This window comes from Pipistrellus kuhlii, unplaced genomic scaffold (genome assembly GCF_014108245.1).
Source record: "Pipistrellus kuhlii isolate mPipKuh1 unplaced genomic scaffold, mPipKuh1.p scaffold_m20_p_6, whole genome shotgun sequence".
NCBI lineage: Eukaryota > Metazoa > Chordata > Mammalia > Chiroptera > Vespertilionidae > Pipistrellus > Pipistrellus kuhlii.
The window spans coordinates 41,718,842-41,743,007 of NW_023425562.1; the positions used below are offsets into that span (position 1 = coordinate 41,718,842).

The 24,166-nt window shown below is 33.7% G+C and overlaps 1 protein-coding gene across 3 annotated transcripts in view; it reads left to right on the plus strand.

Moving 5' to 3' along the window:
* Positions 1–5,816: 5,816 nt before the first annotated feature.
* Positions 5,817–24,166, plus strand: part of CDH19 (cadherin 19) — a 55,788-nt gene continuing 37,438 nt past the window's right edge. For 2 of the 3 annotated variants that reach the window (XM_036419125.2, XM_045574530.1), the window contains exons 1-3: positions 5,817–5,909; positions 20,594–20,898; positions 23,504–23,798. In XM_036419125.2, coding sequence (XP_036275018.1) covers positions 20,707–20,898; positions 23,504–23,798 — 487 coding nt within the window. In that variant the 5' untranslated portion in view covers positions 5,817–5,909; positions 20,594–20,706. Of the gene's footprint in view, positions 5,910–7,161; positions 7,465–20,593; positions 20,899–23,503; positions 23,799–24,166 lie in introns of those variants that run through there. The other variant, XM_036419124.2, reaches the window with a different exon arrangement.

Consider the following 24,166-nt stretch of genomic DNA (forward strand, 5'->3'; position numbering starts at 1 on the left):
AGTTTGCTGCTTTTCTAAGCATTCCATGAAGATGCCATTCTTAATGATATTGCACTAGGCTTACATTTCTTGATGAACTGCTTGTTCATGGGTCTCAATATGAGCACCACCTCTTTTAGGAACTTTCCCAACTGCCTCCACATTTCCATTGGCAAAACATGGGCAGATTAAGCCACATCCTTCTGCGTTCCTGTAGTATTCTGTGATAAAAATATATCATAGCATTTACCAGAATCTAAAAACTGCAGGGCCCTTTAACTAAGGGATGCCTTGAGTCCTGTAGAGAAAGACTATAGTGGGACTTTTTGATTTGTTTGTTTTTATCTACTTCTGACACAGGGCATCACATAGAGTAACAATCAACATTCTTTGAATAAATGAGTGTTGTACGTTCACTGGCACTCCTAAACATATGACAGCATGGTAGAGTGGAAACTGTATGAATTTTGGCATCAGATTGACAGGAACTTGAAATCTGGCTGCAAAACATCCTAACTGCATGACATTTTCTGAGTTTTACTTTCCTCATGTCTGGTGTGAGGATGAAATAATAGCATCCAACATTTATCACAAGGTCTGAGAACTTGGTATCACTTAGAAAAGCTATGCATTCTCTCTCTCTCTCTCTCTCTCTCTCTCTCTCTCTCTATATCTATCTATCTATATATATATATATATATATATATATATATATATATATATATATATATATATATATTTTTTTTTTTTTCCCCCCTACTGCTGGAGGGATGCCCTGGAGAATTACCATAGAAAATTGGACTAGAGGTGTGAATCCAAAAGATACGTAACTAGAGGATCATTGCTAATATACATGGAATACTTTTACCCTTTGAAAGTGTTAACAGAAAAATATTGCCTCTCCATGTTTTGGGAAGAGTTTGAGGGTAAGTATTAAATCTTCTTTGAACATTTGATAGAATTCACTATCTGGTCCAGGACTTTTATATTTTGAGGTGTTTTTTTTATGGTTGTTTATATTTCTTCACTGTTGATTCGGACTACTCCAATTTTCCAGTTCTTTGAGATTCATTCAAAGAAGGTTACATATTTCCAAGAACTTATCCATTTCCTCTAGGTCAGTGATCGGCAAACTCATTAGTCAGCAGAGCCAAATATCAACAGTACAACAATTAAAATTTCTTTTGAGAGCCAAATTTTTTTAACTGAAACTTCTTCTAACACCACTTCTTCAAAATAAACTTGCCCAGGCTGTGGTATTTTGTGGAAGAGCCACACTCAAGGAGCCAAAGAGCCTCATGTGGCTCACGAGCCACAGTTTGCTGACCACGGCTCTAGGTTATTGATTTTTTTTGTTGTTGTTGTTCATCAGTTTACTTTGTTCTTTAGATCCCAAATAGAATCAAACCTGAAACCCAGGTATGCACCCTTGCCTGGGAATCGAACCCAAGACCCTACTGTGCAGGGGCCAATGCTCTAACCATTGAGCAATTCTGGCCAGACCTAGAATATTGAATTTAGTCTTTATAGTATTCTTGTATTCTTGTGGTGTCTGTGGTAACTTCTCTTCTTTTATATTTTATTTTGTTTGATTCTCATCTTTTTTTCCTTAGTGAGTCAATACAGAATTTTGTCAATGTTATTATTATTTTCCGAGAACCACCTATTTGTTGTATTTCTTGATGAACAAACAGTTCATCAGGAAATATAATTTTGTATACTCTTTTTATCCTCTATTTCATTTACTTCTGCTCTAATTTTTATTATTTCCTCCCTTCTGCTAATTTTGGGATGCTTTTGCCTTTTTTTAGTTCTTTAAAGTATAATATTAGATTGTTTAGTTGATTTTTCCTTTGTTAGTTGAGATAGGTCTATACTAAGAAGAGAATAAGCATTTATTAGTAGAAGTTTAGAATCTGTGACTAAGAATTTACAGGTACAACATTCAGCCATAAAAAGGATAAGTTATACATAAGCAACAACTCTGAGGGAAAGAAAAGCCATTCTTAGACGGAAGAAGGTAATGACCCACTTTGGTATTAAGTGGGACAGGACTAGATGAAGAGAGAGAGTAGACAAATAGCTTCTGGAGACCTAAGGAGACAACTATGAGCTCCCACCATGGACACCACTGCATCTGTTATAGCCCTGCCAACTTCTTCCTTTATTTCCAGGAAATTTTGCTTTAGCATAACTACAATGATACTTGCTCAATAAGTTTGCTGAAATCAAGAAGCTGGATAGTGAATATACCATAGTTCTTAACATGTTTCGCCCCCTTTTCCAACATGGCCAGTGCCATTCCAATTCCAAACTCAAGACACAGACTACATTGGTCTTCTTAAACATAAGTTAGGTCACATTCTCTTTGTTTCAAAAGTTCCCAATAGCTTTCCATCTTGCTACTTGTAAAAGCCAAACTACCTAAATTTGACAACAAGGTCTTATAAAGTGTCGTGTGTCCCCCCCCCCCCCCCCTCAGGTAACAAGTGATCACATCCTCACAAACACACCTCTCCATCTCCTACTTTCTACTTCTCTATGCTGCAGTCAGAATGGATTCCTGGATGTTTCTTGAACATTTAAGGCTAACAGTTTTCATATGGTCTAACCTGGGGTCCTCAAACTTTTTAAAGTGGGGGCCAGATCACTGTCCCTCAGAGAGCTGGAGGGCCGGACTATATGAACTACTAATTCCTACTGTAACACCTCGGCTGCGCTCACTGCCCAAAAAACCTGGCGGGCCGGATCAGACTCCTCTGTGGGCCGCATGTGGCCCGCGGGCCTTAGTTTGAAGACGCCTGGAAGCTGTTCTTTGGCAAGAAAGCTTCAGAGCACACTCCCTCATCTCATTCATGTTTGTACCTACTATCTCCTCAATTGAACTTTTCCTGATGAGAACTATGGTGATATGAACTTTCTGTAAGTAAACTATCCTATAAATATTAACTAAATGTCATGATATCACATAAATACAAAGCAGGAATTGGTAAACTTTTTCTGTAAATGGCTAGATAGAAAGTAGTTTAGTTTTTCCGGTCCAGTCTCTGTTGCAAAAACTCAAGGCTGCCATTATAGTATGAAAGTTACCAGACAATTAGGATTATGCTCAAACAAATGGAATGGCTGAGTTCCAATAGAATCTTATTACATAAATAGAAGGCCAGGTGGATTTCGCATGTGGGCTTCTTAGTTTGCAAGTCATGAAAGAAAGATTGTCATTTAATTCATATTAAAACATTACTAATTTTCAATGACAAATTTTTCATTAATTTAAAAATACATCATTTAAGCAGAATTTTTCTTTTTTATAGGTATATGCAAAATTTTAATAAAATGCAAAAAAGTTGTAGAGGTACCATCACATTTCAGGCAACTTAAGCAATATGTAGGACCTTTAGCTATATAATACAACATAGTTTGAAACCAAGCTGTCCTGATCTACAGTTCTCCCAGGATCACTCTGGAAGCAATAACACACATTTCACATTTCATCACATGTTCAGTGGAGGTTGACATTCCCCTTTTTAAAAATTATTCTATTGAATTTCCGCTTTGTTTTTACTTCTTATGATACTTAAAATTATTTCATTTTCAAGAAAAGTTAGGTCAGAGTCAAAGTGTCTTTGTATAACTCTAATCTCTGACATAATGTCTTGCAAAAGTAAAGATGATAGATGATAGATAGGAGTCAAGGGTAATAATTCTGCATTTCTGGGGTTGTATTTCTGAATTCTAATATTTTAAATTATATGTCTTTGTATTGCCAATTGCTGAAGGATGACTTTTATTGAATGGACGTTTTGTTATTCATGTATTTATTTATTGCCAGTTTTATTTATCATGGAGGTTATGTTATCATTTAACAAAACAAAAAAAAGTCTTCCTTGGCTGCAGAACTCCAGAGAATGGTCTGCTTACTATAACAAAATAAAACTAAGAGAAGGAAATGTGGATTTTTATGAACAGATACATTTTAATTATATCAAACCAATGCTGTTACAATTAGAATTTAAAAGATAAATATTCTAAAGCCATACAAAAGTTGCCATATTCAATTGAATGTTTTTTTGTTTGTTTGTTTGTTTGTTTGTTTGTTTTTTGGTGTTTTTATTTATTTATTTTTTTACTAGGAGCCATGTTTTACTGAGTCTGACAAAAAAAGACTTGCCTTTGTTTGAAGTATATTGATTATCTAGTGTTTTGTTTATTGTTTTTGTTCTCAGTGCATTTTATGTTCTCCTATTTATCACTGTGATATATGCTCACTCTTAAAAAATAAAATACAGCAAATTGGGCTAGTAGAAAAAATGACATCTAACGATTATCCACAGAGGAAATTATTTTTTGTTTTCAGTTTTTTAAAAAGTGATTTTACACACGCCTATGGTGCCGTTGTAATTAGCTAGTTATTAACAATAGGAAAGGAGCAAAAGGGAAGCCAGACATTATAGGCATGTCATTTGGGCTTTACCAGGGAGAGCAATTTCCCACTCCCCAGAGAACCACCAGCCTGTTCCCTGCAGGCCACCGTGGGAAGGGGTCCAACAAAAAGGAGATGAATGCAAGCACAGTGAGTTGGGATAAGTAGGGAATATGTCTGTCAGTCAATATGTCTGTCAGTCAAACCTGGGAACAGAACTCATTGGCTAGAAGAGGTGAAGCCAGTTTGGCTCAGTGAATAGAGCGTCAGCCTGCAGACCAATGGAAGTGTGGAGGCAGGTGGGTTTGATTTTGCTCAAGGACACATACCTTGATTGCAGGCTCCTTCTGGTGCCAGACCCATGTGGGAGCTAACCAACCAATTGATGTGTTTCTCTCACATCAATGTTTCTCTCTGTGTTCCCTCTCTCTTCTAATCTCCCTAAAAATCAATGGAAAAATACCATCGGTTGAGTATTAAAAAAAAAAAAAAAAATTATACTATATTAAGATAGAATAATTTGCCCTGGTTGTGTTTCTCAATGGTTAGCTCCCCCCCCCCCCCCCCCCCCCACACACACGCACACCCTCCCAAGGGTCTTGGATTTGATTCTCAGTCAAGGGCACATATCTGGGTTGCAGATTTGATCCCAGACCCAGTAGGAGTGCGTGCTAACGACAACCAATAAATGTGTCTTTCTCATGTTGATGTCTCTCTCTCTGGACACTGGCTTTTTTTTTTAGCCCTATTGAAGCCACAGCTACACTTCTTACATGGCTGTTAGGTGAGAGAGAGGAACTTAGGCACTCAAGGGCTGTCATTCCACAGATATAAAGCCTTCAACAATACTTCATCTTCCCATGTGAGTCTCAGAAAATTCCTTTTCTCAGGATATGGCAAGAAGGGCACACCAGAAACAACTTGTGGGGATGTAAACTTCTCCCACCAATGATACTTAGAGTGAATACTGTTGGTTTATAACTAGAGTCAAATATCTCACCCTTATTTGATGAAATCAATCTGTTTCCCCAGCAGATACTTCTATTCACTGAGCCAAACTGGCTAGCGCAATATATCATTAAAAAAAAATGACTAAGTGTAATTTTAATTTGAGAAATACTATGTTCAAGACTGATGATGATATAGGTATTATAACAATCAGTGTAGCAGTCTGGCCCACACTTGCTCCCTTATGCCATAAAATAAGCTCTCAGGACATGATGTTGAATGTGACCTCTCAGGTTCAAAAGTGTCATTGCAATCCAAAGTGGGGCTGGAAATTGTATCTAAGCAAGAAGCCACATCCTGTAAAATGTGAGATACTCACATCTCTTGTGTATTCTGGAATGTAGATACAGCCCTGAGGAAATTATCCTAAGTAAATGAGCAAGTCTCAGAACGACAAATGTTGAATGATTCCACTTACATGAGACATTTGAGTTAGTCACATTCACAGATGCATGGAGGAGAAGCTGGTGGACAGAGCCAGGCAGCGAGGGACTGGGAGGTTGTTTGATGGTTGTTTAACGTTTGGCAAGATGAGTAGGTTCCAGAGATGTGTTGTACAACGTTGTGCCTGTAGTTTACAATACTGTGTTGTGCACTTTAAAATTTGTTAAAAGGATTGATCTTATGTTGTGTCCCTACCATGAAAAAGAAAAAGAAGAAGAAAAAAAAAGCTAACATTTGTTAGGTTTGTCACATGTCACAGAGGAATAGAACATTTATTTAACAAACAGTAACTAAAAATTTTGTGTTTTTTTGTGAATTAAAAAAAAACGAAATAAGAAAAATCAGACTTCATTGTATTTCATTCTCACAGCATTAGTTGAACCCTTTTGCTACCATCTTTCCCTTCTTAGGCTATAAAAGCAATGCAAATGTTTATAGTTCCAATATTGCAGGACTCGAATTGATGCTGTCTTCCTTACAATAACTGTACATACAAACCTTAGAATGTTCAGTTATATAGACATTCATAGTTTAGACACTGTTCATATTTTTACCCTATCTCTGAATTGATTTGTGAATTATTGTTATTTTTAGGAATTAATCTAAGTTTGTTGGGCACACACCAAAAAGACAGTTTGTAAACTGGGAGCACTCAGACCAAAACATGCATGTGGCTCAGGGATGTATTGTTATCCAGCCGCTGATAGAGTGAGGAGTCAGAGGCTGTATGTTTTTCAGTGATTGGTTACCATGTGGGAATTTTCAATGGTTACCTCTTATTGACCTTAGGAAATGGTTCAAGTTCTGGTACAAATTACTTTGAACTGAACACAACTTGAGAAAACAGCATAAAACTTAATATTATGTATTTTACAATAAGTAATATTTATGACAAAAATCTAATTTTACATTTCATAAAAATCAGTATGTTTAGGTAGTAAATAGGCCCAGGAAAAGAGGAGGATTACAATTTAGGCACTGCCTTCTCTTTCTCTGCTACTGATTTCTGAGCAGAAAGACTGAATTAAGAAGTAGCCAGAAGGCATAGACACAATGGAAAAGCTCTTCTCTTTTTAGAAACTTTCCTGCTAACTTTAAATTGGTCATTTGTTTCATCAGCTAATCCCCAAGAAGAGGACATGACCCTTTCCACTTGCCGAATTCTCTTACATAAGTTGCATCTCCCCTTTATCACCTCAAACCAATAAGTACTTTATTTTTCCCCCCTCTTTTTGTTTGTTGCTAGAAAAAAGGAAGAATACAATGAAGTCTGATTTTTCTTATTTCGTTTTTTTTTTAATTCATACTACTTGCTGGAGCTGTCTGCATTTGAATTCCAGACTAGGAGTGGTCACCAGAGAGTCCTTATGCTATTTCACACAAAGGGCGCAGTGTCCGTGGCTTTACACACTAAAACCAAAATAGCATTCAGTACTGAGCAGTGACATAAGAGTACTTAAAGCCCAAGCTCAGAGCAGTGTGGCTCATGCAGTTTTGATTTGGAGCCAGACAAGCAAAGTAAGAATGATCTCTTCTAATACTTCTCATGTGGCAAACATGAATTTTGAATGCTAATTTCCACAGAATTCCTTGAATGTGAAGAGATGCAGGTAAGAATGGGTTAATCAGGCATATACTGAACTATATAAGTTATTTCGTTAATGACTATAGGGGCAAAAAGTACTTTGAAAAGCGCTTTGCTGGTTTGCACTTCATAAAGGAAAGAAAAAATATATATATAAAATTTTAAACCTGTGGCATGTATATTGGACTTTCTCTAACACAACTATGTCTGAGAGCAACTCGCCATCTTTACCATTTAGACTGAGGAAAATAAAGTTCCTCACACCTGGAACGTTCGAAACATTGTTTCCCGGGTGGTATGTTCCACTCGCTACTGCATCTTTTACTTTCTATAGAATTTGGTTTTTTATTTATCATACATTATTCTGTACTATCAAATGTTATGAACAATAAAGTTGTCAACCTTAAATATATGAGGGAAATATTTATTTACAGAGTGAATCTTTTAATATATGATAAATAATTTATTTTTAGTAAATGGTACTCAGTATGGTGCTTTCTAAATGTCAAAATAAATCTAAATATTTCTTTGAAGGACAATCTATGATCAAATCCGATATACAGTTATTTACTCTTCTTCCTCTTTTTCTATCAAACTTGCCATTAACATTAGACAATTCTGAAAACAAAAAGCTTAAGTAACTAAGAATGTTATAATAAAAATACTAATAAAAGTAAACTACTGAGTATATTATGAATATAAGCACATACATATTAAAACATGCATATATATTAATTTGCAATATATTATATTCATTATATATAATAAAAAGGCTAATTTATCAAATACAAATCACTTGAATGTATAAATTAACAAAATGTAAAATGTTAATATATTGACATTTAATATTGTTTCAATTTTAATTTGTAATTTCATAAAATTAATTTTAATTAGGCTACTAATTTTAAAAAAATGTTCATTGAAGTTTTGTCAAAGGGATTTAGTAAATCTGTAACTAACATCTATTTAAAAAATCAACAGCAAACACAGGAAGAGGTAAACAACAAAAAATATCTAAATAGAATGGTAAATGTTTTCTTTATATTATATAAATTTAACTTGAGCTCTATGAATTCACTTACTATATTTATATAGAAGACATTATTTATATAAAATGTTTGCAAATTTAGTAATATGGATATTTTGGGAGTATTTACAGTATCAAATAACATAATAAAATATGTTCAAATAATACTCTATTAAAATTCTAAATACTTTGGATGTTTAAGTATGTCAATTATACAAATATGCCTGCTTATAAATTTTTATTTGAAAAACTAGAGGGGGTGAAGAATTACAAACTTTCAGTTATAAAATAAGTTACTGAGAAATATTATAAAATATAGGGAATATAGTCAATAAAATCATAGTAACTTACTAATATAATATTGTATATCAACCATAATTTTAAAATATATTTAAAAAATATTTAAATTTTAATATAATCTGAATATTTCTCCTTACCAAAATTTTCAATCAATAAATTATTTCCTAAAAAAATAAACATAACAAAATTAAAAGTCTGAAATCATTCAATTTTTAAAAACAACCAGTTTATGGTATCTAGAAATTATATAATTTAATAGATGTATTTTCTAATTTCCCACATCTTAATGATGACTGAAATATATCAGATTATGTAAATTACATTGACATTTTATAGCCTCAGTTTTAATAAGTCCTTTATTTGTGTGTTAATGAAATTTTCTCTCTCTCTCTCTCTCTCTCTCTCTCTCTCTCTCTCTCTTACTTCCTATTTCTCTTCCTTCCTCACACACACACAATTTGTAGAAGTCTTAAAGCACATATTATCTGCTTATATTTTTGTTTTTTGTTTTCTCTTTTGGAATGTTTCCAGAATACTTATCTCCAGGAGACTTTTTATGAATTCAATTAAATCATCATAAATTGAGGATGCTTTAAAATTATATGCACAAATGCTTCCTATGCATTTTTAAGAATTATTGTTATTCTTTTAGGAATTTTTTATGATACAAATTGATACTGCATTGTTTGTCACCCATTCTCTTAACATGTACCCCTTAAATATAATGTTATACTAGAGACCCAGTGCACAAAATTTGTGCACGAGGGAGTGTGACCCTGAGTCCAGCCAGCACCCTCTCTAATCTAGGATCCCTCTCACAATCCAGGACTGCTGGCTCCCAACTACTCACCTGCCTGCCTTCCTGATTTCTCCCTAACCACTCCCCTGTCAGGATGATTGATGCCTAATTGTCCCCTGCTAGCCTGATTGGCCCTAACTGCCCTCCCCAGCAGGCCTGGTCACCCTTAACTGCCCTCTCCTGCAGGCCTGGTCCCTCCCAATTGCCCTTCCCTACAGGCCCCATTGCCCCCAACTTCCCTCCTCTGCCAGCCTGGTCACTCTTAAATACCCTCCCCTGAAAGCTTGATTGCCCACAACTGCCCTCCCTTGCAGGCCTGGTCCCTCCCAACTGCCCTCTCGTGCTGGCCATCTTGTGGTGGCCATCTTGTGTCCACACAGGGGCAGCCATCTTGTGTGTTAGAGTGATAGTCAATTTGCATATTACTCTTTTATTAAATAGGATAGAGGCCTGATGCATGGGTCGGGGCTGGTTGGTTTGCCTTGAAGGGTGTCCTGGATCGGGGTGGGGGTTCCCTTGGGGCATGGGGCGGCCTGGTGAGGGTCCTGTGGTGGTTTGCAGGCTGGCCATGCCCCCCAGCAACCAAAACAAAGGCCCTGGAATCTGGGATTTATTTATCTTCTATAATTGAAACTTTGTAGCCTTGAGTGGAGGCCTCGGCTGGCCAGGGTATGCGGGAAGTTTGGCTTCCTCCATTGCCAGGGATACCCAAGCCCTGGCTCACTCCATGACCATCTTGGTTGGGTTAATTTGCATCATTGCTCCTGATTGGATGGTGGGCATGGCTTGTGGGTATAGCAGAGGTATGGTCAATTTGCATATTACTCTTTTATTAGATAGGATTTCAGATATTATACAGTAGTATTTAACATGTTATCGACAGTATTATGATATAAATTAGTGTTTTGTGTTTGAAAGAATATAGTATTCTTTTCACATACCTTTCTTGACTAGATTTAATTGCCACTGACCTCATGTTTGAAAATCTGCTGATGAATATGAGGAAATAGAATTTTTCTATTTTGTTGTCATGGTGAATTCCTTTACTGCCCATGATCTTCAAATACCTGTATCTTTGCTTTGGCATATCAAATTGAGGATGATATATAAACAAATATGGAATTTAATAACTTTGTATGAATCCTTTTCTCTGGCAAAGCTGCTTACAGATCACATATTTGAGAAATGAGTTACTTTTATCAAAGTGACTAGAAATATGTTTGACACTTTAAAAAAAAAAAATCCACAGTATTAGAAAGTTTGTTAGCAGCTCACATCACCCCTCATCTGAGAGAACCCAGCACTTATTCTAAAACCTGCCTTTCCACAACTTAACTAGTCAATTTCCTTTTCAAATGATACATGCAGTCTTGAAGATAATTATATGATTCAGTAGGAGAATTCTCATCTCAGTTTCAAAACAGTTCTAGCTTTAGTAAAGCAGAAATGTTGGCTTTAGAAATTTGTTGCATTAACTGCTTGAAAGAAGATATTCACAATCATCAAAGAATGTCTTAATATGAAAGCAAAACACAATTTTCAGAGACCCTACTTTGGTATACCAAGTCATATTCACTCCATCACCACCACCACCACCAATAATAAAACACAAAGCAAACAAACACAAAACAACAGAGAGGCAGGCAACAGGTGAGTGGTTACCTCAGGGGTTAAGAGGTGAAGGGAGGACAAAACGGGCAAAGGGGGTCAATTGTGTGGTGGTAGGTGGAAACTAGACTCTTTACGTGAGCGCACTGTAGTATATAAGATGGTGAATTTTAATATTGTACACCTTAAAATTATATCATAATCTGAGCCAATGGTGCCTTAATAAAATTAAAAATGTTATATGTTATTATAGAACAGTGACTTATCAACATGCAGGATTAGTATATCCACATTTTCTATGCTTTCATTCTAAGAACTTACATGATAAAGGATAATTGTAAATTTGCAAAATAATATATTAAAGTGGAACTAATTTTGGCACGTAAGTTATGGTTTAAAATAATCTAAGCAATTTTTTTCTAGGAAGAAAACTTAGAAATGTCATTCCTATGAAAATGAGCAAGTTATACATCAATAATAGGACAGAAAAATGCCACAATTTTTCCGTTTTAAAGTTGAATTATAACTACTAGTAAATTATTTCAAAAAACTTGCCATCTATTTTATTCTTTAAAATCTTTAGTGAAGATTATATGAAATCCTTTAATAAAGAGATGACACTACCCAATTCAGAGAAAAACATGAACTATAAGTAGAACACTAAAAATAATAAAGAGAAAAGAATATAGATGCATCTTTTGCTTGTGTTTTAATGGTAATGCTGTTTGTCATTAAGCAAATACTTCTTGAAATTGCTCATGAACTAGTAGACCATAGTATAACCCTTTTCTTGTAGTATTAGATGCAAAATAAAAGCTCCATGATATCACTTTTTAGTTAGATATTAACCCTCCTTTTAAATGACACTTTCCTGTTAAGAGCTCTCTAAAAAATTGTTTTCTCTTTGCCTATTTATTTTCTCTTTTTGTTTTTCTTTATTGATTAAAATATTAATATGTGTCCTGCCGAAACCGGTTTGGCTCAATGGATAGAGCGTCAGCCTGTGGACTGAAAGGTCCCAGGTTCGATTCTGGTCAAGGACATGTACCTTTGTTGCGGGCACATCCCCAGTAGGGGTTGTGCAAGAGGCAGCTAATCGATGTTTCTCTCTCATCAATGTTTCTAACTCTCTATCCCTCTCTCTTCCTCTCTGTAAAAAATCAATAAAATATATTTAAGAAATAAAATATATTTAAATATATATGTGCCCTTATCCCCCCCATTGCCGTCCCAACCACCTACTCCTACCTCACCCCCCTGGTGTCTGTGTCCATTGTTTTGCTTTATGCATGCATACAAGTCCTTTGTTTGATCTCTTCCTCTTACCCCCACCCTCTCCTACCTTCCCTCTGAGGTCTGATGATTTGATTGATGCTTCTCTGTTTCTGGATCTGTTTTTATTCATCAGTTTATATTTTTATTTATATTCCACAAATGAGTGGGGTCTTGTGATATTTATCTTTCTCTAAACAAATGGGACTACATCAAAATAAAAAGCTTTTTTACAGCAAAAGAAACCATCAATAAAACAACAAGAAAGCCCATTGCTTGGCAGAATCTACTTGCCAATGTTATCACTGATAAGGATTTAATCTCCAACGTTTACAGGGAACTCAGACAACTTAACAAAAGGAAGATAAACAACCCAATCAAAAAATGGGCAATGGACCTAAATAGATACTTTTCAAAAGAGGAAGTAAGGAAGGCCAAGAGACATATGAAAACATGCTCAAAGTCACTAATCATCTGAGAGATGCAAATCAAAACAACAAGGAGATACCATCTCACACTTGTCAGAATGGCTATCATCAACAAATCAACAAATTAAAAGTGCTGGTGAGGATGCAGAGAAAAAAGAACCCTCCTGCACTCATTAGTGAGTGACTTTGAGCATGTAGAGAGAAATGGTGCGCCTGCATGTAAGGTGTGTAAGGGAAATGAATGCAGCATGATTATAGTAATCAGTCATTAGCGAACATCACAGTCTGTTATTAATAATTATGTATAAGAGAATATTGTAAAAATTAAGTTATTAATTTTTTAAAAAACATTTCTTACCTACCGATATATTGGCTGGGCTGCAAAAATATTAATTGTGGGCTGCATGGGGCCCATGGATTGCCAGTTTGACATGCTTGGAATAGAAGATTCCAATTATTTCATTGAAAACTATCATTGTATTGCAACTAATAATTAAAATAAAAATAAATAGAAATTAGATATAATTTCTATATATAGTTATATCTAATTATATGGGAAATGAGACAGTAGATAACAGATTTCTCCAAGATATTTCAGCTTTAAACACCTAACATTTTATTGGAAACAGCTAACATTCATTAAAATATCCTTACTTTGGTGTTTATGTAGACAAGATTTTAAGTAGATTCACATCATACAGAGTAACTACTTCAAAATGAGCAGTGTCTATAACATTAAAAAAAATTACACTTTGAGGTTTATTCTATAACTGGCAACCAACCATCCATGCAATTTTTCTAAAGGTTTTATAAAGGTGCTTATGGGATAAATAGAGATTGTTAATAGATATTTCAAGGACCTGGTTTTTCCCTCCTATAAGTAATCCCTCAAATTAAAAGAGAGAAGAAAAAAAAATTCTAACTACTTTTACTATAATATTGCCTCTTACAGCCCTAAGAGCCACATTTTAATATGTGTTTTGCACTCTTGTTTGCTGGCTCCAACCCCATTGTAAGAAGTTAGACATAGTTCTTTAAATTGATGAAGATAAAACTTTATTTTCTTTTATTTATTTTGTTTGTTTTTTTAATCCTCACCCGAGGATATTTTGGTATTTTTTCCAATGATTTTTAGAGAGAGTGAAAGGGAGAGACAGAGACAGAGAAAGAGAAACATTGATGTGAGAGAGACAAAGCAATGGGTTGCCTCCTGCACGCACCGTGGCTTGCAGCCCAAACATGTGCCCTTGACCAGAATTGAACCCAGGACTCTTCAGCCTGAGGGCTGACGATCTATCTATTTAGCAAAAATTGCCAAGGCACTTTCATTTTATTTTTAGGGATAGCTCTAGAAACCATTATTTTAAGAGGTTTTTTTTTTTCTTTTTTTCTTTTTTGGTCAGGCCTACTCAATGATTTCCTAAAGGTGGAGACATTATATTAATTGCCATGCTTTTTTCTATGAGAAGCTAGTATAGCTGAGCTTAGTTCAGCTTTCCACAAGCCTTCCATAATGCATTATATTTTGGTAAGTTTTCACAGATGGAATAATTATCTTTATGTAATCAAGAAGGGGTCATAGAAAAGACAATTTCTAAACCGATCCAGTTACAAATGATATAAGTGCCTAGATTATAATATTTTTATCCATTAAGTCATAATTAGCTTTCTTTGAAACATAATTGTTCTGTGTCTCATTGGGGTCATTTTCAGTCTATATACACCCAAGCAATATCATATACTGTTTCAAGCATGACAATTTTTATTTGTCATAGTCATTTAGCCAGGCTTGAGGGAAAAATATAATGGCATTCAAATCATTTGAAAATACATGTAGAGCACATGCATCAAAGACAATGTATCTTACACTATTTGTACAAAAATCATCTATAAAGTTTGAAGTCTGTGTGTATTATTTGTGGAAATAACAGCAGCTGAATATTTCCAAGTTTTGGAGTAAAGAAATGATCGGGTCCTTACCACTCACCTATAAGTAGATATTTGTAGAGCTAGTTTAAAACAGGTAACAGTATGTGTCAGACAGTGGATGCCTAAACTCATTTATTCAAGATAACAACCCTAGGGGATAAGCTATTATTATCCTCCCCCTTTCACATGCGACAACTAAGGCTCCCTGAGGTTGGGCCATTTCCTGAAGTCATTCAGCTAGTGGGTGGCAGACTGCCTTAGCCATTCAGCCATCCTTGCTGCAGAGGTGAACTCTTCAGTTCACCAACTATCTTCAGAACAGTTCCTCTAACATATTTGGGAGAATAATACCATAGTCGGTAAAGAATAATTTCTTGATCTTTACTATAGTGCTAAATAGCCAGTATTTATGTAAAATAGTTTTATAATTTATTATAACATGATGTATATATGTATTAACTGAATAAATATTGAAATATAGAAATGCTCATGAGGAAATTTAAATCAATTTATAATTCTTCAATTCAGAGGTGATTGCTGTCTGTGTAGGAGGGCATAATCTTCTACACTTTCTTCGCATTTGTCAAACTTTATCCTTTAAATGAGTGGGATAATTTTAAATGTATTTAATTTATTTTTCCATCTAGCCAAGTATTACAACCATATTCCCATATCATAAAATGACCTAAAGCATCACATTCAATGGCTGAATGACATTGTGTGAATATGAATTTTGAAATTTGTTTTTATTCACTTTTTTTTTTTTTCCAGCAAGAGAATAAAAACAACTCTGTGACTAGTTTTATGTATTCTCTCCAAATGAATAGATTTGGAGTTTTCAGGGAATTCCCAGTGGTTTTAAATTATACAATGTCAATCAAAATAGAGACAAATGTACAATAATAATGAAAGTCACATAAGAATAATGCTTCAGATATTAGAATTAAAGAATTGCTTTATTTGTACTTGTTACTTATTTTTAAAAGAAAATTAAGAGACAAAGATATTTCTGGGGGAAAAAAATACTTTCCAGGTTTGACAGCAGTCACACACAAAAATAAGTGTAAGAAATAGCCTGTGGACATGCAATGGCTAAATTAATATCATATTACACAATGGCAAAGACACAAATTCTATACAGATTACTTGAATTGGCAACATATAATTAAGAATATGGTCCAAAAGGAGTTTTATTTAGACAGATCATTAGGACAGAAGCATACAAAGATTCAGCCTTGAAATGATGAGAAATCATGTTTTGGTATCTTGTGGAGGGTAAGGGTGTGTGTGTCGGGGTTGAGATACCTGATTTTTTTTTTTTTAATGACATTTTGCAGTGTGTATTTCACAACTGGAATTTGTCTCTTCTCATTCTAGAATAGTTTACCCACCCAGGCTCAATCTTGTCAATGCTCAGCACTTCCAATGGGGTGCTCATTAAACTGCAGCCCTCCTCACCTGCTCAAAAACAGAGTTCCTGGTGGCCAGCCGGGAGAAAGGCACGTGTTAGTCTGTATCTTAGGACACCACACATAGTAAAAGAAGGCAATTCTGTCAAAGAGGGCTAGAAACATTCTTCTACAGTCAGTCTGACTTTATATTCCTTTATCTGTAGCACACAGCTTTTATCCATGACAGTAAATATGCACAGTATGTTTAATGAGAGTTCATAAATGGGACAAAGAACAATCTTTTATATTCTAACTCTGTGGAGAAAGAGTTGGCATATGGACAATGACAATTTTGAGTCCAGAAATGCTGCTTTCTTCTCACTTATGTATGCAGGCTCTATCACTCATATATCTTTCCCTATTTCCTATTAGCAGTTCTGAGAAAGCCATTTAAGAGTCTTGAGGGAGAGTATCACTCTAGAAGGCTGCCAAGTTTCCTTTGATTTTTAAGAGATCACAAATAGGATTAGATTTCTATATTTAAACCATCCACATTTCTCCAGCTTCAACTTTTATCTTCCCCCCGACAACCACCAAATCCATCATTCTGACTTATTCTTCCATCTTTTATTAATCTCATGAGTCTTTAGAATAAGTGGGGTGGAGGTGTCTTAAAAAATGGTAATAGAAAACATTTTTTATGTCTAGTTTCAAGACTTGTCCAAACAGTATAATCCAATTTATAGATCTGTATTCAATTTTTAAAGGTGACAGATGTTATGCATGATATGCCAGATATCTATAAAATTTCTTTCTTCCACTCAGTAAAGCATAGTATATATTGTTCACTCTGTGCCCTGAAGATTAGGTTTTCAGTCCTACCTCTACTGTTAAGTAACTATTTGGTACTGGGTATTTAAGATCCCTTAAGTTTTCTAGATATAAAGTCCTTCTATGTGAATGCAATGTATTAGATGAAATAAATTTTTCTCTTTTTAAAAATATATTTTTATTGATTTCAGAGAGTAAGGGGGAGGTAGAAAGAGATAGAAACATCAGTGATGAGATAAATCGATTGGCTGCCTCCTGCACACCCCACACCCAGGGATAGAGCTCACAACCTGGGCTTGTGCCTGGACTGGGAATCAAACCATGACCTCCTGATTCATAGGCCCATACTCAACCACTGAGCTACACTGGCCTGGCATTTTCAATACTGAAATTATATGATTCTACTTGGACATAATATTTAATATTTATGAAATAGTGTTAAATATAGTACTAGTAAAATTGTTTCACTATATAACATTATGTTAATATCGTTATTTTATTATTATACATAACATATTTTGAATTATACAATACTCTATATCTTAATAAATATAAAAAATTATACCTAGATTCTGGCAATTACTAGATTAAATTAAAACACACTAATATGAGACAGTATTAGCATGAATTTCTTTTTCCATATTTAAGTAATATGCCAGTTTTTATCCAGCTACTCACCTGATTGGAAACTATAACAAGGATTGCAGATGTAGGGTGAAAATGTCACTGCTTGTTTCTCTAGGGACCATTTCAGAATACTAATTGATAGCACTTTTCCTTATTAGCCTGGACTCAGCCCTGAGTATTTCTCAGTCTGGCATGTTGACAGCTGCCAACACTCTTCAATCACAAGTGCACCATTATTTGAAATGTTTTCTCTTTCCCTTAAATAGAAGGGTATATTTTTACCATTACAGAAAGTTTAGAATGTAGAAGAGTATAAACAAAGCCACATTATTTCATCATTCAGACATAATTTCTGCTACTATTTCATTCTTGTACTTTTATACAAAAAGGTTCAAATAAAAGGGTACCCATGTTTATTTTATTATGACATAAGATTATAAAATTATATTTTGACTTAATTTTAAATTTAATTGTAAAATATCCCAATCATATAAAAATATGGCATATGGTAGAGGAATCACCCTGATTTAATGAATACTGTTGTTTGATATATATAATTAGATTGTTTTAGAGGGAGAAAAAAAATTATATTTATTTCTAAAGTCCATACTTTAAACCAATTTCTTTCCCTACTATCATGGTAATTATCATGATAAATTTTGCATGTCTTTTTTTTTAACCTACATTTATTTTACAAAATCTATTTATGAAAATTGTCTTGTAGGGTATCATTTTCTAATTTTGAAACACTTCTACAATTGGTATTATGTAGTACCTCAATCTGAACTTACTTTTTAATATATTTTTTCCAATTAATTGGATCTATATTGCCTCCCAGTGGACAAGTTTGAAAGTGTCTTTATGTATAAAGGAGTAAAAAATATTCATTAGTTTATAGGTTAAACATATTTTTCTCCTGTAAGACCATAATCTCCATTAAGATAAAGAACATAGCCATTAACTCACAACATTCCATCATGACCCTGGTCATCCTTCCTTTCTGTTCCTTCCTCACCTTTATTCTCTTTGAACTACTCATCTGTTTTCTGTTCTGTGCAAGGTTAAATTTTCTGGAATAACATATTAATGGAAATATAGAATATGAACTTTTAGATTTAGCATAATTATTTTGAGATGTGTGTATCAGTAGTTCATTTTGATGTATATTAGTCACTTGTCATAGCAGTCTACTTGAATGATTGTTATATCTTTATAAGAAGTTGACTACCAAATATTTTTATTTTCCACATCTTGTTGTTTGTGCCACTATCATGAATTTTATTTCTACATATGTTACATATTTGCAATTCAGTGTTATTAATGCATAAATAGTGAATTCATTTTTAAAATATTAATAAAACACAAAATAATATTTTATATTTACCTTTATATTTTATATTTCCATATTTCATTATGTTGTGTAAATTCATCTGCCCTTAATTCTGAAGAATTTTTACTTAGTATTTTTAGAGTTCAGTGATATTGCTGATTAATGTTTCTATTTTTGCTTTATATTACCCTTTTGTTGAAGGTTATATAATTATGGATTAAAAGTTTTTCTCTCATAACTTTATGAATGCCATTCTATCAGTCCTACACTACTTCTGATGAACATTTATTGCATATTCTTACAGTTTCATTTTTCTGATGAAATTTTATTATTTGCTCTTTACACTTGGCCATTATCATTTCTTAAGCCAATATCTCTCTTCCTTTTTAGGACTCAAATGACATATTTATTATACCACTTAAGAGTGTTTCTCAGTTACTAATTTTTTTAATTTAAAAAATGACTATTATACTTTATCTCTGTATTGTAATTTTAATAATTTCTATTAAACAATCTTCAAAACCAATGTATTATCTTCTGTAGTGTTTCATCTTTTGCTAAAACCATCCTGTGAATGTTGTTTTTATTTCAGATATTAATTTATGTAAGAGTTTCTTTTAGTGCTTTTTTAATTTTTATTTCTCTGTTGTGTTTCACCATGTGGTAATTGAAATAGTCAATATAAGCAATTATCAATAATTGGTAAGACTTTAAAACAAATGCTAAGTAGGAAATTCATAATAAATGAACCAATCAACAATATATTAAATATGAATATTGCTTTGAGTTATATGGCCATTTTAACTATGTTGATTCTTCTAATCCCAGAACATGGGATATTTTCCCATTTATTTGTGACTTTTTCAATCTCTTTTAATACTGTTTTGCAGTTTTCAGTATATATGTCTTTCACATTCTATGTTAATTTTATTCACAGGTTTTAACAAGATATTGAGTATTGAATAAAGAAGATGTTGAATACTACTCAGACATAAGAAAAAATGAAACACTGAAATTTGTAACAATATAGATAGACCTAGAGAATATTATGCTAAGTAAAATAAGCCAGTAGAAAAATTCTAAGATCCATGTGATTTCACTCACATGTGGCATATAAAACTGAAACCTGTGGATACAAAAGGCAGTATGGTGGTTGCCAGAGGGGAGTTGGTGGGGCGAAGGGGTTCTAAAATATGGTGACATAAGATTTGACTGGGTGGTGAGCACACAGTGCAATATTCAAATCTTATATCATAGAAATCTGCTCCTGAAACCTATATGATCCTATTCATCAATATTACCCTAATAATTTGTTTAAAGTCTATCTGAATGTCAGCTATCAATCAAGGAGACTCCAGAGCATCTTTCCAACCTTCAGGCAGATTTGACTACAGCTTAAACTGCACAGTGCCTGAGCAGAAATGTGCCATTATTCCATTCACGTTATCGCTGAGCTACAAAATATAATTAATGGGCCTAATTGAAACAGAAATTAAATGTGTATTTTTGTCTCATTTTTATGAATGCAAAAGTTGTATCCTTACATTAGCAATTATGTGAGAAAGTGCTATTTTTTAAATGACAAATTTTGTTTTTGTGTTTTGTTCTTTAGGAATGTGAATGATACTTCAGATTTGTAAAGTATTGTAAAGGAATCTAAGATTTTCATTTGAAACATATGCTTTGTCCTAACGAGTATCCATCAGCTGGCACCAAAGAAGCAGAATGAATTGTTGCTTATTCCTACCTTTTATGGTGGGAGTTTCCCTCCTACGGCCTTGCCTCACAGCAACAGAAAATTCCAAGGCAGAGGAAGCGAAGCCCCCACAGGGGTCTCCTACGAGGCTGAAGAGTGGCTGGATTTGGAACCAATATTTTGTAGAAGAGGAAATGAATGTCACTAAGGACATTGGCCGGGTATTGATTTTCTGAAAATGTTACAGGAAATAATTTTGTGTAAATCTAAATAGATGAGTTGAGAGTGTTGGTATTTCGTGAAGTCTAAATTTTCTCTGTAGAACCATTAAAAACTTCAAATACCAGCAATATTGTTAACACCCAGAGTAACCACAAAAGCTTGCAGAAGAGGGAAAGCTCTGATATTCCCATCTCACTTTAGTCTCCCATGTAAAAACCCAGCTCTCATTATCCACATCTGGAAATCTGATGGTGTTATTTTTGGTAAATGGATCAAAGCAACTACACTGAGAACAATAAAGTTACCGACAGTATTTAGCCTGACTTTCTATTATGCTAAGCAGGTGTTGATACACACCTCATTAATTTTTAATGAAGCAGGCTAATACCAAATTCTTTTACAGTTGAGTCGCTTCAAGAGCCTACATATTCATTTGATTAGTGAAGTTGAAGTACAAAGACATATTATTTTCACTTTCTCATAAGAATATATTATAAGAGAATTTCCTTAATGAGAAAGAACATTTCCTATTTATACTTTTGGCTTTTATTATTCTTTGATTTTCTTTAAACAGAGGTAATTACAATATCAAGTCCTGTTCTGTAAAGCTCTTTCTATAGATGAATGAACTGAAGTAAGTTTAACTGCTAATTAACTGGCACTAAAATTTAATTGGGCCCAAAGGGTGAAGCACTCAGAATTCATTAATTCTTTTTTCTAGCCCTTTCAGGAGAACTGTCGCAGTAGCCTGATGTCCAGATTCCATAGGAGCTCATCTATTCCATTGTCCAAATGTGTATGAGTACATTCAACGCAAGGCTTAGATTAGGATCTTAGGCACATATTCAAACTGTGCTTGCACATGTGTCCTGAAAGTAATCTTTCTCCTCCCTTTTCATTTTGTCAGATAACTGCAGGTAAATCACAGGCAGAATACCATAGTGAGGTCCGTAGTTAAGTGTCTGCTACTTACCTGAGTCTCTCTAACCACATTTGCAGTGGACGCCACAGAACTCCACATGCTCCCCACTCACTGAAAAAACGAGAGCCGACCCGGCTTGTGGCTCGTGAGTAAGGCTCTGCAGGGAAGTGCATCCGTGCAATCCAAACAGACCACCTCCCCAGCTCACTGTCACATTTTCCAGTTTTCTTTATTTTTCTCCTCCCTACATGTTTCCTTCCCCCACCCCTTTCATATAGCAATTGGCTTTGCCTATTTTTGCATTCTGTAAACATATTCATGAAAATATGGTAATTTCCTCACTAAACAACTTCATTAGGGCTTAAATCATATTATACAGATAACTTGTTTAAAAGAGAGTAGTAATGAATTTTTAGGTGCTTATAAGTAAATAGATGATAAAAATCAAATGTATCTGAGGTGTCCAACGTAACTTTCTTTTTGACCTATTTTTTAAAAAGTGATTAAATTCTGAAAGCACAATTAAGTCAAAATTTAAAGTCATGTTGACTTGACAAATTGATAATAACTGCATGATTGAGAAAATATTTTTGAAAGGGAATATAGAAATTTAATAATACCTGAATCCATGAAATTGAAATGTGTGTAACTGATGATGTATCTTATAAAATTAAGAAGCAGATGTTCGAGAAAATATATTTTTTAACTTAAATCTGGGTTCTTAAAAAGATCAAGCTCACTGATTTATGAAAATTACTCTATCAATGTATTTGAAAAGCATGTATACTTTACTAAACTTTACTTATTTTTCATTCCAATATTGAATCAAATTTTCAAACTATATTAAAATTATATTTGGAAACCATGGTCCATGCTTTATTTCCATATACTATATTTATTTGATAGGACATATGTTTTCCTTAATTTCTTATTATCAGGTCATGAAAGATTTTTTATTTTACAATAATGAATTGTCAAATTAAGATAGCTAGAACTTTTTTATTAGCTTTTTATTAGTAGTACCAATTTGTTTTTTTTATTGCATGATACTCAGTGTGTTATTAAAGTTATTAAAATTGTTTGTTTTAGATATACTCAGGTATTCTCCCCAAGCACATAGAACAATTTATTATTGTAATTAGTCAGGAATAAAACATTATATCTTGAGCTATTGGAAAGTTATGAATTTAGGATTGTATTTTTTGGTTCACTTTGTAAAATTTCAGAGAAGCTCTTACTTTGAAGAAGGGCATATTCATAAGTGATGAAACAAGAAAATAATGGATTCACAATAATTAGGAACTTATGGCAGGTTTTCCTCTTTGTGTAAAAATAATTTAGATATAAAAAAAATACAACCAATGTACCCTATATCATAATAACCCTTTTTATATCTAAAATTAAAAATTACATTAACACAAAGATAAACAGATTTACTTTGCTTTTAAAAGATAAAAATAATGAGAGTGCAAAGAGAACAGGTATATTTGAGAATTGAGAAGAATATACGTGGAGATATAATTTAATCTTAAAATTAATACCATACCTTATTTAATTTTATATGGGAGTTGTATGAAATTATTAACTTGGGGAATGATAAGCAGATTAGAAAATAAAACCATTACAATTGACACCCGTTTTGACATGTATGGAAACTAAATGATTGCTCTTTGCACTTGCAGCTGAGCTCAAATATGCATAATGGATCCAACTCTTTGAAGTACAAGATTTCAGGAGATGGAGCTGGAAGTATTTTTTTCATTAATGGAACAACAGGTGTCTTATCTGTGGCACAGAAACTGGATAGAGAGAAACAGGCCTTCTACAATCTAAAAGCCCATTTAATAGACATCACTACTGGACAGGCTGTGGAATCTGAATCTGAGTTTGTTGTCAAAGTTACGGATATCAATGACAATGAACCAAAATTCCTACAGGAACCTTATGAGGCCGTTGTACCAGAGATGTCTCCAGAAGGTATTACATATTAATTGACATCAAACATATATGTAAACAAGTTTGAGATTTTGAGGATATGATTTGAAAGTGAATTATTTGAAAGTTCTACATTTGTACTTCCTTTTACAAGCATGTTAAGTAAAATATTTGAAATAGGAAGCTACTAATATTGTGTAAACAATGGTAATACATATTGATGAATTGTCTTATTAAAATATATTCTCAGTCTCCAAAGCAATAGGAAAAAAGTTTAAACATGTTTATTTGTGTGATCTAAGAAATTTCTTAGCTTGTTCATTTTCTGGTTTCTTCAATATAAGAATTTATTTTCCAAGACAAAATATACTTTTGTATTCTAATAAAAAATCCTAACAGATATGCATATA